General features: G+C 39.5%; 1 protein-coding gene across 4 annotated transcripts in view; it reads left to right on the top strand.

Annotated features, from left to right (window-relative positions):
- The window catches only part of zranb3 (zinc finger, RAN-binding domain containing 3), a 109,959-nt gene that overhangs the window by 52,649 nt on the left and 44,135 nt on the right, over positions 1-13,175 (top strand). For all 4 annotated transcript variants that reach the window (XR_013888170.1, XM_080199337.1, XM_080199335.1 and 1 more), the window contains 4 exons: positions 2,200-2,285; positions 3,968-4,139; positions 5,958-6,092; positions 8,013-8,132. Coding sequence is in view for 3 of the 4 variants with exons in the window: in XM_080199337.1 (XP_080055463.1) it covers positions 2,200-2,285; positions 3,968-4,139; positions 5,958-6,092; positions 8,013-8,132 (513 nt within the window). In the remaining variant the exon portion in view is untranslated. The remainder of the gene's footprint in view (positions 1-2,199; positions 2,286-3,967; positions 4,140-5,957; positions 6,093-8,012; positions 8,133-13,175) is intronic.

Genomic DNA, 13,175 nt, shown 5'->3' with positions numbered 1-13,175 from the left:
GTCAATTTTCCTTATTTGGTACCAAATACTTGACCAAGTTTCCCATCATGCCACTGCTTCATTCATATAATTCCACAGTACAGGTACCAGGTGTTTGGGATTTGCTATAATTAAGCCCAATGATAACAGCAATAGTTAAATTTAAGGACTTATTGTACTTTTGGCTGTATTTTGGAGTTTTATTTGGATTCACTCCATTACCACTGAAAACTAACCACTTCAACTTGGACTCTCCCAACAACTGCTTGTCCCTTGGATGTTCATTCTCTTCGGAGATGGCATTCCATGGGATTCGCAAAGCTGCATTCATGTCCCTCTATCAGCACCATTCCAGCTCTTTCACAGACACTAACTTCACTAAGCTGGTACTACCCTTGGGTTTCTCTGACATCTCTCCCAGCTGTACCAAGCTTTAAAATCTGCCAGGCCTTCTCTGAGCACTGACTGCCTGACATGGTATGAGTGGCACCCGCTGTCTTCTCAACTCCTCAGAACACCTCCCAAACCTTAACTGCCAACAGCTGCCAGGGCTTTACATGAGGTCCAAATTATAATCAACCTGCTCTTTGGTATGGAGTCTTTTCGTCTGCTGCAGAACACTTGGATTAATGGAAACCAGAGCACCTTCCTGATCTCCACTTACCTCTTTGACAATGCAGCCTTTAAGCGTTCATTGAATGCTTTCAAACTAATTTATTCCTAATTCCCAAAACAAAACATTTCTCTCGACTGCATTTCTTTGTAACGTAACGCTCCCAGTTCTCAAGCTAAGTAAACCCACCTGCTGTTTTTATTGCTCCATCTCTACTTTTCTGAATCCATTAAACAAACATAAGTAACCTCTGAACTGCCATTTTCTTTTAGGTGTTCTGGCAATCTCGCATGTTTGTTACCTTGACGACAACGACAGCACTTTTCCCAGCACTAAGCGTTACCTCCAAAATATTGGCATAAATCATGAACTAGATATTTTTCATAATTTTTGGAGATGCACTAGAATGTCCAAATCTGTCTTTCATCCCACGCCTTCTTTAATGTCTTTTCTTGAAGGGAGTATGAATGTCGAGTATTTGCTCTGCCTGCATGCATAATACTGCACTTACCCAAGTTATACATTTTGCAAGTCATCATGAGCAATATCTCTCAACAAACTCACAATCTCTCTGAAGTAGACAAGCATAATTTACAGTCCAAAAACTTGCCTGGATCTTAAACCATGCCCCTGACTCCTGTATTCAGAAAGAAGAATATTCCCATCACTAATCTGGCTTCCAAACTATTTACCACCAGCTTAATACGTTGCTATTAATACCTGAGGCTTCAATCTCGTAGTGAAGCTTTTTGTATGGTGCCTCATTAAAAGCTGCTTGTAGGTTCAGTAAATAGTGTCTGCTGAGCTTCTCTCATTGCGTGCTTACTTAATTCTTCAAAAATCTCCATTAGAATTGTAAAACATGAGCTATTTATGAAGTTACATTTGGGCATCCCTATTATCTACTTGTCTATGCAAGCATTCACATAGTGCATCTCTGATTTTCTCCCAGATGTCAAACTAGTTACCTGGGCCAGTCTTCTCACTTTTTTTAAAGATGAGGATTGCATTAGCTTCTTTCTAGCCTGCAGAGAGTCTCAGAATCCAGTGAGGTATTAAAAACACAAGTTAGTGGCTTCATAGTAATGTCCCACCTCCATGAAAACCCTGTGCTAGATATCATCTGTCCCAACTGGTCTGTCTAATTTCAAGCTCCTCTTTCTAAAATAATATAAATCTAATTGAAAACTAGTTTTCGGTTAGATTTATTACATTTATTACTAAAATCATTCAATTCTAATAGTCAAACATAATTTCAAGATTGAAGACCAATGCAAAATTTTTAAAATTTTTGCCTTTACAACCTGGCTTTGCACACCCTTCAGTTGCCCAATAGAGTTTTTGATATTACACTGACTCTTCACATAACTGAACACTTTTCCCATTACTTCCATAAATATCTATGACTATTAGCATTTTAGCTGCCTCTATAGCAGAAGAATTTTCTTCAGTTGTTTTTTTGTGTTCACTTTAGTTGAATATTAGCTGCCTTTAATCTATCATAGAATCACATGGCTTAGAAGTAGCCAGGTTAACTTGGAAGCTCTTAAATGCAGAGACCTGTGTTCATTTCTTTCCCATTGATTTTTGTTTTGATGTTTTCACAGCTCTTCATGCAGGTTAATGCATTGTATCCAAGAAAATTTGGAACTTGGACTGACTATGCCAAGAGGTATTGCAATGCTCATCTTAGGTAAGATAAATAATTGGGAAGGTTCAGCAGCATATTTTTCTTTAAACTCTGCAGAATCTTTGGAACATTGTGCCCTGGTGCTACTTTATGCTGAAATAATACACTTGTGCTTCTTGGTTAGCAAGGTTCCACTGACCAATTTTGCTATTGCTTCCTGAATAATCTGGCCAATGGGCCTTCCCTTTTTATTGTCCAAAAAGACATTTTATTTATTGGCAGTTTGGCACATTCAAGAAAAGGCCATTTCTTGTTCCTATCTTATGCCAAGACTATATTGATTGATTATCGACAATGGGAACAAAATAGAAAATGCTGGAATTTTTCAGAGTAAAAAGCATCCTTGGAGATAGAGTTAAATTAGATCGATCATGAGTGAGATTCTCTAGCCTCCCAGCCATGTGTTTCTTGCCAGTGGGAGGTGGTCCGTTGTTTGCTAGTGGAGGGATTCTTTGGTCCCACTGCTGTCAATGGGAATTTCCTTTGGCATCACTCCAAGCCAGTGGGAAACCGGAGAATCCCGCCAGCATGAATGGCCAGAGAATTCGGGCCCTTGTGTCAGAGTGAATTGAAACATTACTTCCTGGGTAAAATGGATAAATAATTTGTAGTAAATGAACTGGTATGGTGATGCAATCAGTGTAGTGTTATCATACAAACCCAATACTGAAGAAGGCTGCTCTTGTTATTAAATTGTTTAATGCATTGCTTTTTCTAAACTATCTGAATCAGCTGCATGATCTTTAATATCTGTTGTCTAAAGTGAACTTGGGCAAGCATATGCTTTTTAGTTTTTCAGTAATTAATGATATCTTGGGTTCCAAAGAGCAAGAGTCAATCCAGCAAAAAGTCATTTTCCTAACAGTGTGCTTGTAATGGAGTGATGTTCTTGCTGCAACTGTACAGGGCACTGGTGAGGCTGCAGCTGGAGTACTGTGTGCAGTTTTGGTCGCTGCACTTGCGCAAGGATATTTTGGCCTTGGAGGGAGTGCAGAGGAGGTTCACTAGGCTGATACCGGAGATGAGGGGGTTGGACTATGAAGAGAGACTAAATAGACTGGGTTTGTACTCGGAGTTTAGAAGGATGAGGGGGGATCTTATAGAGACGTATAAGATAATGAAGGGGATGGATAGGGTAGAGGTAGAGAGATTCTTCCCGCTCAGAACGGATAGCAGGATGAGAGGGCACAGCCTCAAGATAAGGCGGTGGGCGGGGGGGGGGGGGAAGCAGTTTAGAACGGAGTTGAGGAGGAACTTCTTCACACAAAGGGTGGTGAATCTCTGGAATTCTCTGCCCATTGATGTGGTGGAGGCTACCTCACTAAATATATTTAAGACACGGGTCGATAGGTTTTTGGTAGGCAAGGGAATTAAGGGTTATGGGGAGAAAGCGGGAGAGTGGAACTGAGCCACTTCAGATCAGCCATGATCTTATTGAATGGCAGGGCAGGCTCGAAGGGCTAGGTGGCCTACTCCTGCTCCTATTTCTTATGTTTTTGTTTTTTCAGTGATTCTTGAAATGAAGATTTGGTCACTAAACTCTCAGACAAATTGGAGGAGAGATATAGTGTTGTCAGATTGAATATATTTATCAACCAGCTTTTATTTGTTTTCATTTATTCTAAATAAAATGCTTTGGTGAGTTTGCTTTGCAAATTTTTTTTTAATCTGCCATACAATAACAGGTATTTTGGCAAAAGAGCTCAGTGGGACTGCAAAGGAGCCTCCAATTTAGATGAACTTCACCAATATCTGAGTAAAATAATGATCCGACGAATGAAGGGTGAAGTTTTGACCCAGCTGCCTCCTAAAATCCGACAGCAAATTCCATTTGATTTGTCAAAGGAAGCTACTAAGGTAAGGATTTTATATAACGGTAGTCTTGTATGAATTTCTGGTTTGAAGATAAATTGCTAACTTTTCCAGCTAACATTTAGCAAGACTAACATTTTCTTTTTGCTCTGATTCCAGGCATCTAATGCTGCCAGTATGTCAGGTCTGTTGGGACTTGTGCTGTGTTTAGTTGCTAGGTAACCACACGTATCTTCTGAAATCATGATTTGTAGGTGCTGAATTAAAGAGAAATTTTAAAATTGAAAACATTGGGTGGAATTTTCCTTGAATTGCATTGAGTGCAGTAGCGGGTATGTAAATCAGCTTTTACTCCGCCTGCCACAATAGCAGGTTTTTGCATCATGATGCAGGCATGGGAAAGATGCTGTGGTGCTGGCAGACTGCCTCTGCCTCTGCTTCGTCTGTCACACTGTTACCTTACTGCTTCCTCACTCTGGTTGCCATATTTAAACTGCAGCAGCACATAGAGTTCATAGAAATCATAGAAACCCTACAGTGCAGGAAGAGGCCCTTCGGCCCATCAAGTCTGCACTGACCACAATCCCACCCAGGCCCTACCCCCATATATTTTACCCGCTAATCCCTCTAACCTACATATCTCAGGACACTAAGGGCAATTTTATCATGGCCAATCAATCTAACCCATGGGAGGAAACCGGAACACCCAGAGGAAACCCACACAGACACGAGGAGAATGTGCAAATTCCACATAGACAGTGACCCAAGCCAGGAATCGAACCCAGGTCCCTAGAGCTGTGAAGCAGCAGTGCTAACCTCAGTGCTACTGTGCTGCCCAAGTTCTCAATGCTTCTAGCTCAGGATTGCTCCATTGAAGACATGACCTTGAAACCAAGAAGAACATAGCCTGATATTCAGTGATGTGCCTCTAGAACAACCTTTTGGGTGCCTTGCAGGCCCACTCTGATGTGCTCTGCCCCTAAACTGGCTGCAGGAGATGTAGCAACATCACCATCCTTCTTTGGCAACTCAAGCCACAAAAGGATGGCCATGCAACACAGAGGGATAATCTTATCCATGCTGTCAAATCAGAAATAGTGAATTGCAAATACTTTAAGTCATTGATATTTACACAATCTGTGCAACTTTGCAGGATGACAAGTCTTTAAGCCTGTGAAAAGCACGTATCTCTAATTTTCATTTGGGTTGCCTTTAATTTTTCCAACATGCAGACCCAATAGAGATTTCACATCACTACTTCTGACTTTTCAACATTTCAATTAAATAATTAATTTTGTAATTTGTAAAAATAACATGCACTGACATTGAAACTTGCCTTATCTTGCAACATTTAGTTGTTACGCGCAGAATATTTGCTTTATTTTGTCACGGTGGAATGTTAAAATCGGCAAAAATTGTAGCAATAAATAGCTCTTCTCCAAAATATCTTCATCTATTATTAGAAGTGCACACAAACCTGTTAATTTTCTGCTATCAGGAGAAGGCTGTCCTGAATTCATGTGTGTGACACAAATGTACTTACTACTGTATGTTTCCTGGCATTCTGACTTTCTAAATATTTAACGATTTCTCCTTGAAACATTCTTGGTTTTTGATTTATAGCACCAGAGTAAAGAATTTTCATCTTCGCCCCCAGCTTGTCACAAGCTTCTATAATTGAACTGAGCATGTGACTGACCTATCCAGCATTGACGTTTTCTGCAGGAACAATCTTGTATCTCTGGGAATTTTCCTGCTCTTGTTCCTCTGCTCCTTCACAGGATGAAACTGGGGCATGCATCACAGATCCATTAATTGCTCTGCCCTTTTTTGTTCCAAACATTTATCTTTCTGCCCACGTAGGAAATGAATGGCAGCATTGAGGAGTGGGAGAAATTAATGAGAGAACTGCATTCGAGTTCTGCAGAGACAGATAACCCCTTTGCACAAGTTATGGGTCTCATCACTCGCATGTACAAACAAACAGCGATTGCAAAGGTAGATGCACTTATTGGTTAATTTTAGCATAGCAGTTTGTCAATTTCAATATAAATGATTTATACATTTTAAACTGTGTTAAGTGTCAATCTGAGGCTGTATATTTGTGATCTCAATTTCCTGAAGAAAAGTCTAAGTCTTGTTTTTTTTTAAATTTGAACTTGCCTCCAACAGATGGGTTTTTTTAGTTTTGGTCTATGTCTTATGTTCTCAAATCTGCTCTACTGTCCAATAAAAAATGATTATTTTTATTGTCCTAGAGTATTGTACTAGTTAAAAATATTCATGACCCATTTCCTTCCTAAGCTCCTCCATCAGTAGGGCAAGACGGTTCATCCACATTAATTGCCATGGATAGTGTTAGTGCTACTTGTCACTGTGCTGGAATGTGTAATTTTGCAGTGCAAAGAAAAAAGCCTTGACCAATTTTTTTATTTTCTCTTTCAATGAGCTAAACCTGCCAGATCTCTCTCTAGGTAAAACATGATTGCGAATGACAGCATGGATTGAGATTTAAACTTGTGCCACTTCATTGAAAAATATTTCTAATACCACCTTCCGCATCCAGAAGATAATGTGGTCAACAAATTAATTTTCAAGTTCCGTTTTTGTGAGCATGATGTGTCAACTTGCACATGGCAAGCTCTCGCAAACAGCATGGGATAAATTAGTTGATTGCCTTGTTGAGGTTAAATGTTGAGCAGGATGTTTCAAATAATGCCACAGGATCTTTTATGCCATCTGAACAGGCAGAGAGGGTGCAAATTAATGTAATCTGAAATACAGATGCTTGCAACCTAGCACTTAGTGTCAACCTAAATAGATAATATGCTCAAATCCTCGAATGAAACTTCATAGAATTGTACAGTACAAGAGAGAAACACTCAGACCATTGCGTCTGTCCCCACTCCTCTTTGGAAGAGCTTTCACTTACCTGTTCTTTTTCCATAGCCATACAAATGTTTGCTTTTCCAAGTATTTATCCAGTTCCCTTTTGAACACCACAATCAAATTTGCTTCCATCGCCCTTTCAGACAGTGAATTCCAGATCTTAACGTGCTGTTTGAAAAAAAAATATTTTTTTGCCCCTTTGATTTTGCAGAATGATATTTAGAGAAATATGCAGTGTTCTGTACTGCAAATTGTAAAATAAAGTTTCATATCCCAAAATATTTAAACTGTACTGCCACTTATTAAAGCATCAGCATTCAGCGATATTTTAATGTGCAATGTAGATAATGCTGCTTCAAAAATTCAACCAACTAACATTGCCCCAAATTAAAAATGAATTGCTTTTCAAGTTTTTCAATTTCAGAAGCATTTGTTGAGATTCTAAACTTCATAATTTGTCATTAGTTCATTCATTACTGTGTAAGTAAATGTCCAATTGTATTGTTTGTTTATTTCGTTCAGTGTTTAACTCATACATTAAGCATTTTAAAACCAATCTCCTATTGTGCTGATTTTTGTGATATCATTTAAATTGTACTTTGTAATGTGTTAATTTTTATGACAAGATGAAAATTACATTTATGTCTGTGCCACAGTCATTTTATTCAGGGATTGCCATAAATATTTGGAACATTATTGAGTGAAATCAGAAGACGTTAAAACCAAATATTTTGTGCAAACGTGCAGCAACATTGAGTTTCCTCTTAATTGATGCTGTGAAATATTAAATGTATGTTCATTTCTACCTAGTTCTGATTCTGAATCAACCAGCTATGTGCAAACCTTTGATCTAAATGGTTTGTTTTATTAGTTGACATCCTTAACTTTAAATTGTTTGAATACAGGCCTAGATAGATTTAGCAAAGTTTTGTGTATAGTTAGTGTATCTGAGTACTAAATGCTAATTATTCATATATTAATCTATATGACACAAATGAGTAGCAAGTTACATAGCTGATTTTATTTTAGGCAGGAGCAGTAAAGGACTACATTAAAATGATGCTCCGTGATGAAAAATTGAAGTTCTTAGTTTTTGCCCATCATTTAACAATGCTGCAAGCTTGCGCAGAGGCTGCGATAGAAAATAAGGTAATGTACATTTTGAACCATTTTCATCTTATTATCAAAATTTTTATGTTCACTGGAGCAGGTACAAATCAAAACTACACTAGTAAACTCCATGATTCAGTTTAATAACTTTTTATGATGAAATAAACTAAATTTGTATGTATACATCATTTTCCATTACCTTGCAATGCCCCCCAAGTGCTTAATTACCTGCAAATCTGCCACGGTGCTATTCAGGAATAGCCTTGCAGTTGTAAGAACACTTTGAAGTGGGAGCAAAAGGAGGCCATTTAGCCTTTCGAGCCTGTTCTGCTCACATCGTAGTTGATTTGCTACCTCATCTCTGCCTTCCTGGACTATCACCCTATCCCTTAATGCCTTTGGTACCTAAAAATCTATTGACCTTTGTCTTTAGTATACACAACAAATGAACATCCACATCTCTTTGGGGGTAGAGAATTCCAAAGATTTGCAACTCTGTGTGCAGAAATTTCTCTTCATCTCAGTTCTAAATAGCTGATACAAAAATAGAAAATGCTGGAAAATCTCAGCAGGTCTGACAGCATCTGTGGGGAGAGAATATATTGAGTTTGGATGACCCTTCATCAGCACTAAGAGCAAAGAAAATCAGAAGATGTTTCTATTATGAGGGGGTGGGGGAGGGGGGTTGTCTGTCCCCCATAAATCCTCGATCAAAAATCTATCAACCAAGCCTTGAATATATTCAATGTCACTACCTCCACTGCTCTGTGGTGTAGAGAATTCCAAAAGTTAGCAATTCTGAGGGAAGAAATTCCTCCTTTCTATCTTAATTGGTAGTCTTGGAATTCCTTAGTTTTAGCTTCTCCAATAAGGGGAAACATTCTCTTGCCATCTACCCTATCCAGCTCTCTCAGAATCATATGTTTCAAAAAGAGCACCCATCTTTCTAACCATCCCTGCATTTGCCAGGCAATTCATTGACAATTTATTCTTTAAAGTAAAGGTATTCAAACTTCAGATTGCGAATTGACAAGATCTTCCTATAGATTCTCACTCTTCACTTAACAGCCACACCCAATTTTTCCTACTTGTCTGATGATCCACATGTACCTTTGCAGTTGAAGTCTACAGCTTGGTCATCATTGACTTGGTGGGATTTTTAAAATTGAGAGAACAGCCATCTCTTTCGTCAGCATTTCTGAAGAGCTCTAGAATAGTTGAACTCAGCCCACTGGAGTCTTTTCCTGCAGCAGATTTGGAAAATGTTTTGTGCAGAGTGACAGAAAATGAGACAGGAGAAATGGGCCTTTAAAAATTTAAGTATTTTGAGAAAATTATGCTTTTGAAAATTCATTTTTTTGACAATTTGATGTGCTCAGTGATGTATGAAATGCACTTTCAGGTGCTCACAATGACGGGTCGTTGAAATTCTAATAACTGAATTTGTCACAATTCACATTTCCAATCAGTTGCTTGTTTTGAGTTTAGTTTGTTGTAATCACTTTCTATATTTAGCCCTGTTTTTATTAAGAATCCGTTGCAGTAATATCAGCCTGGTAAGTGATATCTGTGGATTTTAGTCATGTGGTGATGAATACTTGGAGTTTATTGATTTTTGAATAGGTTTTAAATGTAGGGTAGCTGAATGAGAAATGTTGGCCAGTACAGAGGTGGCTGCTTTAATTCTATCTTTCTAATATATTGTATCAAACCTTCTAATAGGATTTTTGCCTGAAGTATAAGCAGTTCATTATTATCAGCCAAAAGCTGGCACAAAGGAGAACTAAGAATAAAGGATGTGGTTCTACAATTTCTGATGCTTACTGTGGAAAAATGGGAGTCTCTAGTCTCAACATTGCGTGCATTAGACGTGGCTGACAAAAAAGGCGCAGGCGGCAGAAGATGCAAGTCATACAGGGCAGTCCAAACAAAGTGTACAACGTTATTACAGCTCTGTCAAAGAAAAGGATAGTAACAACTGGCATTGGCGTTGAAGAGAAGATGCGAATATGACCGGTGAGGTTGATCAAATAAAGGAACGGTAGTAGAAATACTGTGCTGAGCTCTATCAACCAAATCCAAATGCAGCAAGTAAATAGCCTGTACCTTAGAAGTTGGAAACAGAATCGCTGATTAGTGAAATTGAACATATAATTAAAAACCTGGAGAACAGCAAAGCAACAAGCCAAGATGACATACTTGCTGACTGTATGAAGGCAGAAGGAGCAGTAGCAGTCAAAATCATGAAAGCAATCATTGACTGGTGATGGAAAAGTACTCATTGGTCAAAAGATTGGCTGATGGTGCTGCAAAATGTTCATGGTACCTGAGACTGCTCTAAGCATAGAACAATTAATCTATAAGTCATGCCTCAAAAATGCTTCTAGAAATAATCAGAAAAAAGGCTCTTATACTTCACAACAGAAATAGTTGAGGGACAATTTGGCTTCACTGCAAACAATGAGATTTGAAGTCATTCTAGTGTTATGCAACATTTATTGTGAGTTGTCAAGAACAAAATGACCAAGGAATTATGAGTACTCTTTGTAGACTGCACAAATTCAGTCCACTGTGCAGAGTTTTCAGTGGAAAGCTCCAACTTGATTTGAAATACCACATTACTTGCTCATTCAGAGACTTTGCACACAGGCAAAGGTGTTGTACGTTTAATTGGAGACAAGACAGATCAGTTCAGTTTGGAAAAGGAGTCAGACAAAGATATCTGTTTTCACCACTATTTTTCAATGCCACGGGAGAAGACATCTTGAGAGAATTCAGCTCTCCTCTCCCAGAACATCTTGGGGACAGTATTGGCCTTCACAACATCCAGACCATCAGATATACTGATGAAACCATCCTGATGACCAAAGATGAGCAAGAACCCCATGATTGCTGAAGAACAAAAAGTCAAGTCTGAAATTTAGGTTGAGCATCAATGACAGCAGTGATGACTCAGTGTGTTACCATTGTGAACATAGATTGAATTCAACTTGTAGGATCTGAAAGTGACCAGAAACACAGAAATTAGAACAAGGCTAGCAACTGTTTGCTCTATAACTTGTCAGTTGAAGCCAAGAGAATGAAGACAATGGTATGGAATTTGGGGAGAGAGACTGAGGTTCTTGAGCAAATTGACATGGGAAGGGACAAGGTATTGGAGGTGTTGGCAGCCTTAAAAATGGATAAATCTTCAGGTCCACATGAATTATGCCCTAGCGTGCTGAGGGAGGCAAGGGAGGAGATTTCAGGGGTTCTGACCCAACTTTCAACTCCTCTCTGACCACAGGGAGGAGGTGCCAGACAACTAGAGCAGTTAACATAATTCCACTATTTAATGTTGTAGAGATAAACCAGGGAACTACTGACCAGTGAGTCTTGTGTCATGGTTGGGAAACAATTAGAGAAACTTCTGAAGGAGAGTATCTGTCTCCACTTGGAAAGGCAAAGCTTGATCAGGGATAATCAGCATGGCTTTGTCAAGAGGGAGGTCACGCCTAACAAATTTGATTGAACTTTTTGAGGAAGTGACCAGGTGTGTGGACGAGGGTAGTGCAGTTGATGTAGCTTATATGGATTTCAGTAAAGCCTTTGACAAAGTCCCACGTGGGAGACTTGTTATGAAGGTAAATTCACATGGGATACGGGTAATTTGATAAAGTGGATTCAAAATTGGCTCAGTTGTCAGAGACAGGGTAATGACAGAAGGTTGATTTAGTCACTGGAAGCCAGAGTCCAGTGGCATACCACTGTGGTATGCCTCCTATTATATATTTATATAAATTACATTGACAGTGTAGGGAGTAGGATTTGTAAATTTGTGGATGACACTACGATTGAACAGATAGTTAACAGGTGAGGCGAAAATAAAGACACACTAGGCAGATAAGTAGCAGATGGAATTTAACCCTGAAAAGTGCAAGGTGATACACTTTGGAAGGAGTAATTTGACAGAGTATTCAATGAATGGTAGGACACTAGGAAGTTCTGTGGAACAAAGGGATCTTGGTGTTTTTTGTCCACAGATCTCTGAAAGTGGAAGGGCATGTTAGTGTGGTGCAAAAGGGACACTTGCCTTAACAGTTGAGGCATAGATTACAAAAGCAGGGAAGTCATGTTGGAGTTGTATAAAATTATGAGGCCATAGCTGGATTATTGTGTGCAGCTCTGGTCACCACGTAATGGGAAGGATTGATTGCCCTGGAAGTTTAAAGTTTGTTTATTAGTATCACAAGTATGCTTGCCTCAACACTGCAATGAAGTTACTGTGAAAATCCCTTAGTCACCACACTCTGGCATCTGATCGCATACACTGAGGGAGAATTTAGCGTGGCCAGTGCACCTAACCAGCATGTCTTTCAGATTGTGGGAGGAAACCGGACCACGTGCAGGAAACCCATGCAGACATGGGGCGAATATGAAGACTCCCCAAAGATAGTGACCCAAGACGGATTCAAACCTGGGTCACTGGCAATGTGAGGCACTAGTTCTTGCCACCATGCTGCTGCTGGAGAGGGTGCAGAGGAGATTCAAGTTATTCAGAGGTTAAGTAGAAGACTGAAGGGTGACCTGGTCAAGGTCTACCAGTTTGAAAGATGCGGACAGAGTGGATAAGGAGCAGCTGTTCCCCTTAGTTGAAGGGTCAGTCATGAGGGGACATGGGCTCAAGATGAGGGGCAGGAGGTTTAGGGGGATGTAAGAAAAAAACTTTTTTTTTTACCCAGAGGTAAACTCTGACCACCTGGAATGCGCTGCCTGGGAGCGTAGTAGAGCCCAGTTGTCTCACGTCGTTTTTAAAAAACATAGAACACTACAGCACAAACAGGCCCTTTGGCCCATAAGTTGCGCCGATCATATCCCAACCTACCTAATAGAACATAGGCCTATCTAATAGAACATAGAACAAAAAGTACCTGATGAGCACTTGGCCTGTCATAATATTCAGGGCCATGGGCCAAGTGCTGACAGATGGGGTGAGGTGGGAGTTCAGATGTTTCTAATGTGTTGTTGTGGACTCAATGGGCCAAAGGGCCTCTTCTGCACTGTATGATTTTATGATTCAGAGCTATTGGCCACTTGGAAATT

This window comes from Carcharhinus amblyrhynchos, chromosome 11 (assembly GCF_965287045.1).
Source record: "Carcharhinus amblyrhynchos chromosome 11, sCarAmb.v2.hapA, whole genome shotgun sequence".
In the NCBI taxonomy this organism is placed as follows: domain Eukaryota; kingdom Metazoa; phylum Chordata; class Chondrichthyes; order Carcharhiniformes; family Carcharhinidae; genus Carcharhinus; species Carcharhinus amblyrhynchos.
This window is presented reverse-complemented; position numbering and strand designations above follow the sequence as displayed.